Source organism: Gobio gobio (genome assembly GCF_949357685.1).
Source record: "Gobio gobio genome assembly, chromosome: 14".
NCBI lineage: Eukaryota > Metazoa > Chordata > Actinopteri > Cypriniformes > Gobionidae > Gobio > Gobio gobio.
In genome coordinates, this window is record NC_137107.1 from 21547024 (window position 1) to 21563250 (window position 16227).

At 36.4% G+C, this 16227-nt stretch overlaps 1 protein-coding gene across 2 annotated transcripts in view; it reads left to right on the forward strand.

Moving 5' to 3' along the window:
* ssh2b (slingshot protein phosphatase 2b) overlaps positions 1-16227 on the forward strand; it is a 41579-nt gene that overhangs the window by 3032 nt on the left and 22320 nt on the right. The window contains exon 2 of one of the 2 annotated variants that reach the window (XM_079835550.1): positions 637-680. In XM_079835550.1, coding sequence (XP_079691676.1) covers positions 637-680 — 44 coding nt within the window. Of the gene's footprint in view, positions 1-636; positions 681-15851; positions 16194-16227 lie in introns of those variants that run through there. The other variant, XM_079835549.1, reaches the window with a different exon arrangement.

The window sequence follows — 16227 nt, forward strand, 5'->3', positions numbered from 1 at the left end:
ACTATTGCTAAATTATTATTACCCCCCCCACACTTTTTTTTTCAAATTAACTTTTGAGAAAATTGAAAATATGTGCAAAAAATGGTAACACTTTACAATAAGGTTTTATTAGTTAACATTAGTTAACTAATAATTAACTGCACTTCTACAGCATTTATTAATCTTAGTTCATGTTAATTTCAACATTTCACTAATGCATGATTAAAATCAAAATTATTATTTGTTGATCTTAGTTAATGCACTGTGAACTAACATGAACTAACAATTAATGAGTTTTATTAACAAACATTATCAACGATTAATAAATACTGTGGCAAATGTATTGCTCATTGTTAGTTCATATTAGTTAATACACTAACTAATGTTAACAAATGAGACCTTATTGTAAAGTGTTACCAAAAAAAAAAATTAAATTCAACCAAATCTAACCTTATAAAAACCTTATGAAATGCAACAATCGATGTGACTGCATGACTGATATCTTGAAATGACCCCTGTATTAAATATTGATTTTGATGCTAATCTTTACATTGCAGTTCATTTTATTGTTTAAGCCTCAGAGTTACGACCCGAGGTAATAATTTATGCTACAGATGAATAAGAATAATAAATCTGTTTCCTTCTTTTTTTTTAAAGGAGTCTGGCAGTGGGGAAGATGACCGCCGGTCTCAGCCCAGAAGGTAAAAAACAAAAAAACAAAACTAATTCTCAATGAAGCCTTGATGTCACAAAAACCAGTAGTTATAAAGTCCTGTTTACACCTGGTTCCTTCATGCGTTTTCTCTGATCGTAAAAGATTGTGAAAGACCAGGGGCCTAATGTATAAAACTTTATGTAGATTTCATCCCTAAAGCGTGCATCTTCACAAAAGCTAGATTTTGCGTACGCACTAGAGGGGGTGCGATATACCAGTATTGACGATAATCTTGATATTTAAAAATGACATATCGTTATCATGTTAATTGACCTTTTAACATGATCGGTAAGCCCCACCCCCCTTAGTTACTGTTGCTAACTCGGACAAACAAACGGAGTTGCTATATCTTACAATGACAGCTGTCAGTGTGCAAACCTTATCCCAAGATGTTTTTGGACACAGAATGTAGCGTATATCCCGTCCGAATGATGGCCAAACTTTACTGATGGTTTATCAAGTTTATTATGTCCTTTTTCACTCCAAATCATCGTAAGAGCTGAACGAACAAAGCATAAGAAGTGCACATTAACGTCTCATTCACAAACTATCTCTCTCCGTTGCATTACCATTAACATACACAGCAAATTGAACAAAAACACTCATACAACTAACAGTAAACAAACATATACACAGACCGTATGCCTTTTCGAGGGTGCAGTTAATAACTGGTAAACTTTGTATCTGCAAAAAAACTCAGTTAAACTGCGTGCAAGCTCTTCCTTTCACTACCCGTAACGTTAGACTATAATACCCATAAAAATAGGAGTCTTCCTTAGTAGGACAGATAATGTAGACCTTGAATATATCTAAAATTAAATTAATTTACATATAACCAGTTTAATATGGAGAGGAACTGAAATGTAGACCTTCGTGTTTTTGACCTACAGTGTACAAAACGTGAGAACAGTTAGTTATTTCGGTTTGTATGTTAGCAGGGACTTTAATCGTAACTTAACGAGAGTATGACAAACAGAAAATCCTCTCAGGATCCCTGGAATCAGTGTTACAGTGGCACGACGTTTTAGCATTTCTGTAGCATAAACACCATGAAACCGATGAGAGCTTCGGATTTTCCAATGTTTCTCTATGGCGCTGAAACCTAAAGATGTCCGAGTTCCGGTCCCAGCTCAACTGATACTCAACTGCTATTGGCTCATCTGCGTTCGAGGGGAGGGGCTTACCAATAGGTCAATTAGGGGTGTGCAATATATTGCGATAAACCTTAACCATAATATTAAAAGTGCACAGCGTTAAACTCTCACAGTGGGCGCCCTTGCACAGAAAGTCCACAAGTGAGACTCATAGAAATTAAATCCCAGCTAATCCCTAAAATGGACAAAAAAATCAAGCTATCGCTGTAGCTTAATAAAAAGAAGATCGAAATGTTTTGACTGATGTGAAATGTGAAAAGAATAAACACGACTGCAACAATATATTTTTTATCTGTGTTCTTCAAGCCATCTCAGGTATTTTTAATAAGGGATAATATACAGTGGCAAGAAAAAGTATGTAAACCGTTTGTAGAATTTGTGAAAATGGGAATAATTTTAACTAAATAAGAGAGATCGTACAAAATGCATGTTTTTATTTAGTACTGTCCTGAATAAGATATTTAACATAAAAAATGTTTACATATAGTCCACAAGACAAAAAAAATAGCTGAATTTATTTAAAATGACCCCGATCAAAAGTTTATGAACCATTGATTCTCAGTGCTGTGTGTCGGTCCCTGGATGATCCACGGCTGTTTTTTTGTTTTGTGATGATTGTTCAGGAGTCCCTTGTTTGTCCTGAGCAGTTAAACTGCCCTATGTTCTTCAGAAAAATCCTCCAGTTTCAGTTTAACTGCTCTGGACAAACAAGGGACTCATGAACAACCATCACAAAACAAAAAAACAGCTTTTATGGAAATGTCTAGTTCACATAACTTATTTTTTTTAAATTACGCAATTTTATTATTTTCATTACTTTTTATGACATTTTATGTCAACTGATCACTTTTTACAGTGTATTTTTAATAGATTTAATTTAGAGAACAGAGTGACGTGTTATGTTCCCATTCAATTTATTCCTTAAATTTTCTTTAATTGGTCTTAAACAGGTCTTAAATGTACCTTCATAAAACCTACAGAAACTCTGATATTGCGATATATTGTTATCGTGAATTCTTTTGGCCACGATAATCATGTAGTGAAAAATCTGATACTACACTGAAAACCCTAATAAGTTGATTGAACTCATTTGATTTGAGTAAACTCGTTGCCTCAATTTATTTGAGTAATGGAGTCTCCCAAAACTTGTATATTTAAGTTCACTCAACTTGATGCTCATGTTGACTGTACTTAAATTGTTAAGTTCACCAAACTTGGTGTTTATAAAATGTACTTAAACAATTCAGTCCATTAAACTTGGTGTTAAGTTGTTCTTACTTAAACCGTTTAAGTTTAGTCAACTTAATTCTATCTGGGATCTGAGGAAGTGTACTCCCAGAGTGCATTGTGGCATGAATAAATCAATTGCTATATATATATGTATATATTACTTCCCTTTTTTTGAAATCATACAACTATGATTTCTTGTTGCATTGCTGTTTAATAGGAAGTTAATTACTATAATATGAATGAAGTTCCAAGTGTCCAACCAAAGGGAACACTAATCACAATTATGGTGAGAGGAAGTGGAGGAAATGAGTGATAAGTCTATAAAAAATTGCCCCACCTCAAAAACACGTACGATTTAACCAAACAATATTGACTTCTTCTTGCCATTAAAAATCAAACAAAATTAACTTTAAATATTTTTACTTATACCAAATGTAAGATTGCACCCGATGAAAAGGTCTCCATCTTGATTTGAATCAGCAGCAAGCAACAGACGAGGCGAAAAGGACTGCCTTTTTTAAATATCCTCCAATCAGTGCATTAGTTTAGTTATTGCCAGGCAGAACTCCTTGCATGGCCAATCACATCAAAGCAAGAACAGAGTGAGCTATTTTAATTAATTATGATTTTGAGTTAATTAAACTTGAAATCTTAAGTTTATGTATTTTGTAAGTTAACAAGTTATACTAACTTATATTTATGAGTTTCTTGACTAAACTAGAAATATTTAGTCAAGATTACTTGATTGTTTAAGTAAAGACAACATTAGGGTTTACAGTGTACGCACAAATGTTTTCAGATTTATAAAACGACGTGCACGCCAGAACCGGCACAAAATTCCCTTTATAAAGCCCAGTCGGCGGAAGATTGTGCGTTACATGCATCTCCACCCCGTCTCTTCCGTGAAATAACCATATATGGCGCTTACAAACCCTAGTTTTACTATGCATATCCTCATCTGCATACCATTTCCATATTCATATTCCCATCCAAGTGATACCATGTTTAACAGTACAAGACATTAGGAAAATATGAGATACAGACTTTAAATGCCATTTGTGCTGTCACTTCTCAAATAGTACACTGTAAAAAGTGATCAGTTGATGAAATAAACTTCATGCATAATTAAAAAAATGTATGCATTTATGGAATTGTCTAGTTCACATAACTTAATTTTTTTAATTACGCAAGTAATTTTATTACTTAATTTTATGTCAAGTGACCACTTTTTACAGTGTATTTTTAATAGTTTTAAACAAATCAAACGTGTGCAATTTGGCCTAAGGTAAACATATATTTTAGGATGTTTATATAAAAATTTTTTATGGAAACAGATAGGCCTACTTATTTTTTGCATACAACTAATTTTTTGCATATGACTCAGCAGGTCATTGACACAACCTTTTTAAAATAAAACATGCAAATCTTACTATTTCCTTCAAATTCTATCCTTCAAATACAATGGTATGTTTCATAATGTTGGGAAGATCACAGGAGGAGTTATCATTTGGATATTGTCTGCTTGCACATGACATCAACAGCAATGTTTGTACAGTATTGTAATCGGACCTATATTCATACCGGACAAAGGGCCGCTCTACCACCAAACGAATCCAATGCCATAATATCCGAATCAAGTGCGCATCATTGATCATTGTTCTTCCTGCAAGAAATATTTTCTCAGATCATGATTTCTGCAGTTTGGTTTAAAGAGGAATCATCATGCGCCTTGCTGTTGTTAAAACACTAAAACATAGCATGACACAATTTTTTTCCGAAAGCAAGCGCATACTTCTATCTAAATTCATATATTTTTTGTTTAACTTTTGGATAATACCTTGTGTAATGTAATTTCAGTACTTAACTCCGTTAATGAGAGTCGAAAATGTAATCTAAATGTGAATATCAGAGTTTAAAATCATTCTGTTTACATCCTTACTTCGCTCACTCCAGTAAAAGAGTGCGTACGGTCTGCGGATGGTCCGAAAACATTTAAAACCAGATGCATTTACATATGTAAATGTACCAAATGTAAATGTTATTCCTTTCAAAATGGTCAAAAAGAAACACGTACAGAATGTAAATTTTACTCCTCCCAAAATGGTACAAAATAAACATGCGAGAGCATCTTATTGGCTACATGACATGTTATAGCCAGATATGACAGCGCTACTGCAACACGCATCGCTGCAGATGAGTAGCTAAGTATCTCTTCAGAAAGCCAACGCGCAAATTGCCACTGAACACATATCATCTTCATTAAAAGTAATGAGACTTTAATCTTACCAGTGCTGATGCCGCTCTTTCTCCTATTGCGGTTTTTGATCTTGATATTAGCTGATTATAAATAAAATGCAGCTCATAGTTGTTGTTTTCGTTGATGTGAATTTGTTGACCTTAAAAGAATAGTTCACCCAAAAATTAAAAACCCTTAAGTTTTTACAAACCTGTATGAATTTCTTTGTTCTAATGAACACAAAAATTTTGAGTAATGTCAGTAACCACACAGTTGACGGACCCCATTGACATCCACAGTATTTTGTTCCCTACTATGGAAGTCAATGGGGTCCGTCAACTGTTCAGTTTCTCAAATTCTAAGCAAAACAAAGAAATTCACCCAGGTTTGGAAAAACTTAAGGGTGAGTAATTGATGAATTTTCATTTTTGGGTGAACTATCCCTTTCATTTTGCATATAGCTCAGGGAAGAGCATGATGGAAACAGTCTTCTGTATCACTGGGCCTCAGATGAGATTATGTTAATAGAAAATGATAGTGTATAATGTATAAATAATGTAGAAAATGTAAAGCTGGTCTCAGTGTTGGTGGCAATTCTGGAGTGTGAAATCATTCCAGAACATAGTACATAATCAAAATACATCCAAATACACATACTGCTTGATGTTTACTTTATATCAATCCAGTAGTTTAAATGTCGTTTTTAACTGGAATGACAAGTGAATGTATTTGATAGATTGATAGATCTTAGAGGTACCCATGTGAAGATGTACAAAAGGCTTCCTCTCATGTCACAAAAGTTATCCATTAGGCAGTCACACAAACAAGGACCTTCATAAAGTTATGACTATGACATAATGGCAAGACATTGCTTTAATAGATTGACACAGAGTAAAGAAAGCTCTCACTTTCGTGATGTCGCTAAAGCTCTCAGGTGAAAAGTTGAAATGATGTAACAAAATCGTTCCCTTAAGCAGTTACAATGTTACTAGATCATTTTCTCTAAAGATATTATAAGCTCTATGCTATCTCAGATCTTTAGAGCTGTGTCAGAAATCAATAGCAATATTGTCCTTAACTAAACTGAGACCTCACTTGCTCGTCTCATGCACATCATATTGTTTTCCTGTTGCAAAGCGGTGATGTTTTATTCAGACACCCTTAAATGATGATTAGTAAGAGACTAAGAGTACACTTCCATTTTTTGAGCGAGTATCAAATGAGATGGGAAGTTCTCATATATCAGTCATTGAATATGCCATCAGGTAACGGGCTTCTTTAATAACACATTGCATGCTGTAGATTGACAGATCATTGAGCTGCAGCTCTGATTTCTATATTATTACCACGATAGCAGTGACATCATACGAGACCTGCTCTGAGATCCAGTGATTTTGTCAAGTTTGACTGTCGTTTTGTGACAACATGATGTAGTTTTTCCTCTCATGTTTGCTCATAGACACACCGAACAAGCAAGTTCAGCCAGTTTCCATAAATCCTTGTTGATTTAGAGCAGTGGTCACCAACCTTTTCAAGCCAAAGATCCCTGACCTCAGCCTTGATGAATGGCAAGATCTACCAATAGATTTTTCATGGCCGATTCAGAGGTTTTTTTTTTTATTTCCGACACCATCTGTCGTTTTTTTTTTTGTTTAAAGCAAATTTATTTGTTGTTTATTTGTTCTATAACAGGCCAAACTGGCCTTAAAAAAATAGCCATTTGAAATGTGAGGCAACCACTGCATTTTAATCACAATCCAAACAAAGATACAAACAAGTAGCACGAGCAGTTGTTTTTTATTTAAATTACATAATTTCAAGACTTAGAGCAAATACAGAATATTCTGACTTTAGCTTTGTGAAATTGGTAGATAAGACACCTGCACAAAACAAAAACAGATGGACTGAATAAAAATGCTCATTCACTCTGACAGTAGGTGGTGCTTATGGAAAAGAAGAGTGTAAAAATGACATCGAAACTATTCTGAAGACAGTCAGTGTCGTTCAGAGATAAATTCATGTAACCCCCCTCCCCAATTCAATATTTATGTTTTTCTTTCTATATTTCAAGCATCCCGAACAGTTATCTTGCTGGACCTTATACCTGGTCCACTTCATGTGTTTTTACAGATCGGATATCTATCTGATTTATCAGAACGATTCCATTTACACTTGGTCACATAAATGTCTCCGCAAAACGGATATAAATCCGATCTTCAATTCCCACACTATATGCATGTTTAATGAAGTTCACGTTGCCGAAATCAACAAATATGAGCTGCATTTAATTGATCAACAGCTAATTTCAAAATCAAGGACTGCAATAGGAGAGAGAGTGGCATAAGAACTGATCATTTTGTTTCTTTACTTTTAATGATGATGATTGTGTATTGAGTGTCTGCAACTTTTACTTTCATTTGCGGCAGTTTGCTGAAGAGATATTCAGCTGCTCGTCTGCGGCGATGCGTGCTGCAGTAGCTGTCATATCTGAGAGTGCAGAGAGTACATTTTGGGAGCATATGGAGCGATTTCGAGCCTTGATCATTTGTTTGTAACGCTTTACACAGAGGTTGTAGCCAAGTGTAAGCAAAACTCACGTAGCTATCTGATATTCCACAGTGGTTTATTATCAGCGTCGTCGGTCCCACGCACACATGGGGCAGTTTGCAAAACACTCCACTAACAACTGCGTAAGTGAACAGAAAATAAACAGTGCACAGAGCAACAGAAATATTACACGCATACATGCAATGTTCACATCTCGCGCTCCATCCACGGACTGCCCACTTGCAGCGAGTAGGTGAGTGCGTGCGTTCTGCCTTAAAGGAGCAGTACCTAATTCTACTTGTTACATGATGATGTTACTTATTTTTCGGTTATTTATCGGGAGCTACCGGGACAGGGATAAAGATCTACCAGTCGATCGCGATCGATGGGTTGGCGACCACTGATTTAGAGCTTCAGCGTCCTGCAATATTTCCCATTTCTTTCACGGTCAGCAGTATCAAATCACTTATAGGGCCCTATTTCAAACGATCTGAGCACATGGTCTGAAGTGCTACACTTAGGGCGTGTCTGAATCCACTTTTGCAAGTTTAACGATGGGAAAAATGGTTGGCGCGCCTGGTGCATGGTTTAAAAGGGTTGTCCCTAGTCTCATAATGAGTAGTAGGTGTGTTTTGGGCGTAATGTGCAATAAACCAATCAAAGTCTCATCTCCCATTCCCTTTAAAAGCCAGTTGCGCTTGCACCATGGCGGATTCGCTTTTTACATGGTGGAATTTGCGAGCAGAAAGACTGAACGCTTCTCCAGAGAGGAATCCTTTTATTTTTAATATTTAAAAATGTGTGGATGCTGCTGCATCTCTGTGTGTAATAAGCTATTGACTTTAGACCAGGTTTTTATTGTTCAGTTGTTTTCAGTTGCCTCAAAATAGCAACGCGTCAACAATGCGCCTGAACACACCTCGTTTTCAGACCAGCACGCCCATAGGCGAACAGATGGGCGCGAGTGCATTTGCTATTTAAACAACGTGGCGCTAGACTTGAAAATGATAACTGTGTCGGACTGAAACTAGAAAAAAAAAAAACACTCGCGTCACGCCTGGCGTCGCATTGCGCAGGGTGCATGATAAGGTTCTTAGTGTGCTTGCATATTTACCTCACTAATAATATTACTTAATATAGCAGCAGAATAAATGTTATTCTTCTGTCTTGAGGTACTTGAAACAGGCCCATATATTGTGATTTATGAAGAATAGGGCTGCAAGCAATGGTGTCCACTGGAGTGGTTTTATTAGTCTTTAACCCAAGGGCACCAGAAGGGTGAGTAGAGCTGCGTTTAGAACAAGTCGAAACAGGGATAGAGACACTGCTGGCAAGAACACGGGCGGGAGGGAAGAGGGTGAGACCGGTAGATTCAATATTGTTGTGTTTGCGGTATTGCAGAGATTAGGCAAGTACATTCATGACTGATCTAGCATGTAAAGTTTTTGTAACTGTAAGTCAGCATATACTAATTGTTTTTTTTAATTATTATATAATTACTTTGTTAAAAGAATCTTGTACTAACTTGTCTCTAAGGCGCAATTGTTAGACTGACCTAAAGAAAAATAAGTCTTCTTTAAGCAGGTCTGCTACAGACTGCGATTTCAGCAATCCTTTTAGATCATTACAAATCACACTGTACGAAATGGATTTAATAAACCTGGGTACGACACGTGTAGACTGTACAATGATGACACCTATTGAATTTCAGGCTACGACGCAAGTATAGAAGAATAAAACGTCATCAGCCTGTGATAGTGGTAAACAAATAGAGCAAATGAGATGATTTGCACATTTGCAATTGAGGTTTTTATGTGCACTGAAAAAAGAGGAGGGAGCAAAAGAGTAGAATCTGGACGTGGTCATGGCTTGGGAAAAGAGGCCAACTTGGCAATGCAATTTTGCAAATGGAGCTTTAGGTAATAGTTTTACGTTTTAGCTGTCATGTTGCTCAATACAGCATTTCATGTTGCATTTTTGTTGGTTAGTCAGTAGACGTAGGTCGTAGCAGCAAACACACTGAGAGATGACCATGTGAAATGTCTGACAGAAAATGATCGCAGGCTATCCTTGGTCGCTAGAACGTGACAACAGCCATCTTTGAATCTCTCTCACTGTATGAAGTAGGACCACCGGTTAGGAGCCACGACCACAGAAATCGCCACGATTGGTCATCTTTCTTCTGGGACAGCTCAAAATCGTGTAGCGGGCATAAAATAGGGTCTAGATTCCAGAAAAGGACCCACCCCCCACACCGTGGATTTAAAAAAAATCCATGCAGAATTGAGTATATAGCTACTTATATACTAAGCAAATCAAGACTTTTCTCTAATATAAAATAGATTATTTTCTATGGAACCCATGTCATCTTAGCTTATCCTTCCCTTTTAGATGTTGTCTCTAGTATATAATTGAGACATTGTTGTCCATTGTAACACCTGCTTTGAAAATGGGCACAATTTACTGCCATTAACAAATGTAAAGATACTGTAAAAGGCTATAGTAAAAAAATGTTAATTGGTTAACCGTAAGTTACCTTACCATATATGGTGAAAAACTGTAAACGAAAAAACATCACAATTATATGTAATTTTACTAACAAATGGAGCTTTAGGTAATAGTTTTACGTTTTAGCTGTCATGTTGCTCAATACAGCATTTCATGTTGCATTTTTGTTGGTTAGTCAGTAGACGTAGGTCGTAGCAGCAAACACACTGAGAGATGACCATGTGAAATGTCTGACAGAAAATGATCGCAGGCTATCCTTGGTCGCTAGAACGTGACAACAGCCATCTTTGAATCTCTCTCACTGTATGAAGTAGGACCACCGGTTAGGAGCCACGACCACAGAAATCGCCACGATTGGTCATCTTTCTTCTGGGACAGCTCAAAATCGTGTAGCGGGCATAAAATAGGGTCTAGATTCCAGAAAAGGACCCACCCCCCACACCGTGGATTTAAAAAAAATCCATGCAGAATTGAGTATATAGCTACTTATATACTAAGCAAATCAAGACTTTTCTCTAATATAAAATAGATTATTTTCTATGGAACCCATGTCATCTTAGCTTATCCTTCCCTTTTAGATGTTGTCTCTAGTATATAATTGAGACATTGTTGTCCATTGTAACACCTGCTTTGAAAATGGGCACAATTTACTGCCATTAACAAATGTAAAGATACTGTAAAAGGCTATAGTAAAAAAATGTTAATTGGTTAACCGTAAGTTACCTTACCATATATGGTGAAAAACTGTAAACGAAAAAACATCACAATTATATGTAATTTTACTATAAAATGTATTGTTTTCGTGAGTAAAATGATAAATTGCCATATAATTTACGAAAAAAAAAAAAAAAAAGTAAAAGAACATTCCCAGAAGTCCCTGCATTGCACGTCACTTATGATTACCTTTTTTTATATTGTTTTGTATTGTTTTTGTTATCAGTAATGGACATTTTTTGTGTTTTGTGTTGCAGTTTATGTTTAGATGACGTTTATAGCCTTATTTTAGTGTTGTGTGTTCCCCTGATATACGAGCGTTTACCATGATTTATGAACAATCATAAAGCATACCACCTGTATTATTGTGGTGGTTATTGGTACATTTAGGTAAAAAGGTGTTACAGCTATAACTAGAAGCAATTGTCAGGGGGGGGTTCTGTGAATTTCTGGCAACCACAGTTTTTTATCGTTCATACAGTACTGTTCAATAAGATGGTCAGTAAGATTATAATAAATAAAGTTTTCTTCAAGGACACATTTAATTGATTTAATCAAAAGGACAGTAAAGACATTTATTATGTTATAAAATATTTATATTTCAATAAATGCTGTTCTTTTGAACTTTCTATTCATTAAAGCGCCTTGAATTTTTTTTTGTGTTTTGTAAAAATATTCAGCAGTTGTTAACATTGATGATATTGAGAAATGTTTCTTGAGCAGCAAAACAGCATATTAGAATGATGAGGATCATTTTTGATACTTTGTGAGCATAAGTGTCCATAAAAAACATTTAAAAAATCTTATCGACACCAAACTTTTGAATGGTGGTCGTTCTTAAAATTTATTTTTTATATTTCACTCACTTGAATTGTAGAATTTAAAAATATATATTTAATTTCTTTTTTTTTTGCAGATATATAAACATAAACTTCCTTCATGTGTAAAATACATATTGAATGAAACAGGTCAGTCATGTGTGTTCTGATAACTATGCAGGTGCTATTGGACTTTTTTTTTCTTGTATGAACAGGTGTGTTTTATATGTACTACTGATAATATTCCCACAATTTGAGCTGTCCTTTTCTCACATCTATAAAAATTGTTATCCATGTTGCTTATTTAGTTTTTTTTGGGAAGGTGTTCATTCAAGTAACATATATACAGTATCTGCTGTATGCAAAATAAATAGACTAATTCCTTTAAAAGAAAAAAAATCAACCCATGTAAAGTAGGCATGGGTCAAGATAATAAGGTGGACTTTATTTATTTTTGTTTTTTACATGATAAAACACTCTTGGAAAAGTGATGTCTCTACAGTCGCCCCCTTTGAAACAACACTGCTAAAGCCGTACATGCAAGCAGACGCCTTTGTACCATATGATAAGTTAAGAATAATATGGTAAACGTAAGATCACGTAATGTGTGAACACCCGTGAAGTATGTCTGATCAGGGTCAAATTAACCCCAAAATAGCAAATTATTGATGGACCCTTACATCGGATGTGAGTGCCTCTATGCAACAAAAGCTAATAGAACCCAGAGACAACAACATTGTCAAAATGATCCATGTTCACACGGATCTGTGAAAATGACTAAAAAGGCTGTATTATGCATGCTAGGCCAGTAGTTGGCATTGTCACTTTGTCAAGATTCACCCCGCGAACATGTAATAGGCATGTGTGAACATGAATTATCCATGTGGATGACGTTACCGTTTTCACACATTCACGTTTTTGTTGTTTACATGGAGATGGTAAAGGTATTGTTTTCAAAATTTTCAGGCCCCAAAATCGCAGTTGTGGTATAAATGAACGGCCAAAACGCATAAATTAAAAACGGTGTTATGTAAACACACCCTCAGACGGCGAATTGACAGTTTATCACTTACCCGCCGCCTCTCATTCGCTCTGTTAAATAGCGATTGTATTGCGCATCATTTTAGTCATTCCCGCAAGTTTCGTGCTCACACCAAAAGCGCACACACCCTGATCAATATAAGTGGCGCTCTCATAAAGACTGTTTAAAAACCTTGCGCCTTCCAAATTGACTTCATTTTCGTGGCTTATTGCGCTTAAACGGTCAAATACATAGAAAATGATGTTAAAAATGCCCGTCTTGGCGAGTATTCAGGTAAATACAGTCAGTTTTGGAATGTTATAGTTGAGAAAACACATGTTGTGTAACAGTATATTGGATCCGTGCATAAACTCTCTTAAAGCTCCAATATGTAACATTTTTGCAGTAGAATATCCTAAAACCTTGTCTGGCTATCACCAGACCAAGCTCAATTTAAGATTGAATTAAATTGAATTGAAATTAAATGACTCTGTAGGCAATTGGATAGTCCTTCAACCAATCAGACCACAAGAGGCGTGATCAACGGGCAACGACCCATCGCTTCTCTATCCTTCATCGTGTTAAACCCGCCAATAGTGCGCCAGGTGTATAAGCCAGTCTGTGATTGGTTCCCGCAAAAGTGTAACAGAAGCAGTAGAAATGAATGTACAGGTTTCCAGACTGAGTTGCAGGGCGAAATCAAATCGCCGGCAGATCAGGCTGGGTTTACCTAGTCTACCTAAAACCACTAGGCTAGTGTTATAAATTTTGTTCAGTTGAGTACTTACCATATCCCAAGTGTTTCCAACTATTTGTAAATTGTGAGAAAATTGCTATTTTAACCAAGGAACCGGGACGTGTGAGGGAGTCGCCTGTCAATTGCGTCTTATCTGTGTTACTCTCAGTTTTCTCAGCTTTACTCTTACTGCAGTGTGAACAAGTGTCATAGCAGCTGCAGAGAGAACGCACAGATTAACATCATAACATAATTTTCAACACACTCAAATGTATCTAATATGATAAACAGAGCTGCATTACCTCATACTCATGACCGGAAAAGCGGAAATGGCGCAGGCGACTGTGGCATAATAAAAGTCCCGCTGCTCGCAAGGTGTGTGTTGCGATCATCTTATTAACAATCGCTCCAGCGGCCTTGCTCAGCTCCCACAACACTCGGTCCTGCTCTGCTTCATACTACAGTAACGTTAATAATCACATGAACATGATTTCTGCCGAGTCCCAGTGTTATTTTACATGATTACTTTAATTTTGTAGTATTTCTTACTGAATATTACTGTTAATCCATGTTTATTGTATTTGTTTGTGCTATTGTTTGCAATTTGTTTATTTGTTCCTGTTTTATTACGGACTGTTCACTTTCTTTTTTTGTAAATGTAGTTCAATAATTCAAATAAAACCTCACAACAAACCTACCCAAAATTATCAAAAAACTATGCGATGATAACAAATGATCTGCATGGCGGTATATATGGCAGTTTTCCCAGTGGTATCAAAATTGGTATCGGATATCAATATTTTTCAAGGTATCGTATTGAAGTTGGAAATTCCAGTGTCTTTACAACACTACTTCTGACACAAAGAGCAAATTGATTTGCAGTGGTCGCTTTGTGACATCTATTGTAGTAGACGGCCTCAAGCTGTTGTCGCATCTGGTGTAGACACTGTGTTAGTCATTCAGACAACTCAAAACTAGTGTAACTGGTTTAAAAAAATATGTTGATTTTACCACCCCTACACCAAATTAATTAACCATTAAGTGTTTGACAAACAATATCACAGTTGCTCTCTGAGATCGTATCAGATTGGTCCTCATTTTCCATTCACCATGTGAGCCATTACCTAATGAAACCAGTTCTTAAAATCCCTTGTAAATTATGTCAAAAGAGACCTTGACCTGTTTAGTCGTATTGATTATACTGTACAGATGATGAGAGACAGATCCTATTAATCAATATCGCTGCATATGTGCTCAGGTTTGCATTTTGCGAGTGTGCGTTTGCACAGAACAGATTTAGCCAGTGGATACAAATCTGGACAGTAATAAAAATGTGAATCAGAATTCATAGCAGAACTATGTACTAAATGCTGCACTAGAATGGACAACAAACAATGCTTTGCAATAGTAATTTTCATTGTCTATATAAGTCACTGATAAGAGCACTATTTGTGTTTTGATGGCCCTAGCGACCTGGACTGGTTTAAATACATTGCCATAGCACATTGTCACATGACGGACAACCTAAATGTTTACACAGGCCTTGTGTTTCACCTTTGGTTTAGGATTTCAGTAGCTCAGTCAGTCACAACAAGGGAAACTGGGCAGGACAAAGGGCGAGTGCGACCCATGGGAAAATATCAATCCTGTCCCCTACCAAGGGCTCTCATGATTGCTATGATTACCATGGGAAGTTCCATCATCTTCCCTTTTTTACCTGACGATAGGACAGCCTCGTTGCCTCATTTTTTTTATAAGCACTTATTGCAATTTCCTCACTTTTATTGTAGCTTCCTCCTATTGTATAGCTGCGTTTTAGTGTGCAGCATGAGACTATTATTGTTCAGTGTTTTGATCACATAAAACACGCTTTGTTGTTTGAGATAATTACATTACATGATCCCTAGTCTCGTGTGTTTTTAGACTAATTCAGATGTAGTAGACTGTGTAGACATAGATTTTATGGTTTCATCGGCTCATTTTAGGTTTATCACAGGACTTTTATGATGGCAGATTATTATAACTTTTAATACACTTGTGACATACATATTAGAATCCATTTCCAGATAGCTCTGAATCCAGTTTATTTGTGTTTACTGTGGGTTGATAAGGAGTCTGCTGTCCACTGGAGCACATGTGTCCTGGCTCCGCCCACCGTCTCAGTGTCTGCCTCTATTTACTCGTGGAGCAGATGGATACACCAGAGATCCAAACTGAGCGAGTCTACACAAGAAGGATGATAGTTTTAACGATGAGTTACCACTGAATTTGGTCTAAATACGTTTGTCGGATCAGTCACTCTAATGCTCGGAGGAACCTGAGTAGTTGCCAGTGTGTTTTAATCGTTTCTTTAGCATGTGGTAGAAAGATGGAAAAGCTCTAGTGAGGGTTTCCTCACCACTGTCCGACGTAAAGGATGACTTTAGGTGGTCTGGCGACTGCTTTAAGCACCTCTACAGAATGCCTGTCTGCACACGATGGAATACAAATACTGCTGCAAAGCGGCTTTATGTACCAGGACAACATCAACCGGTTGTAAGTTTGAAAAAGATCAGCATATGTTTTTATC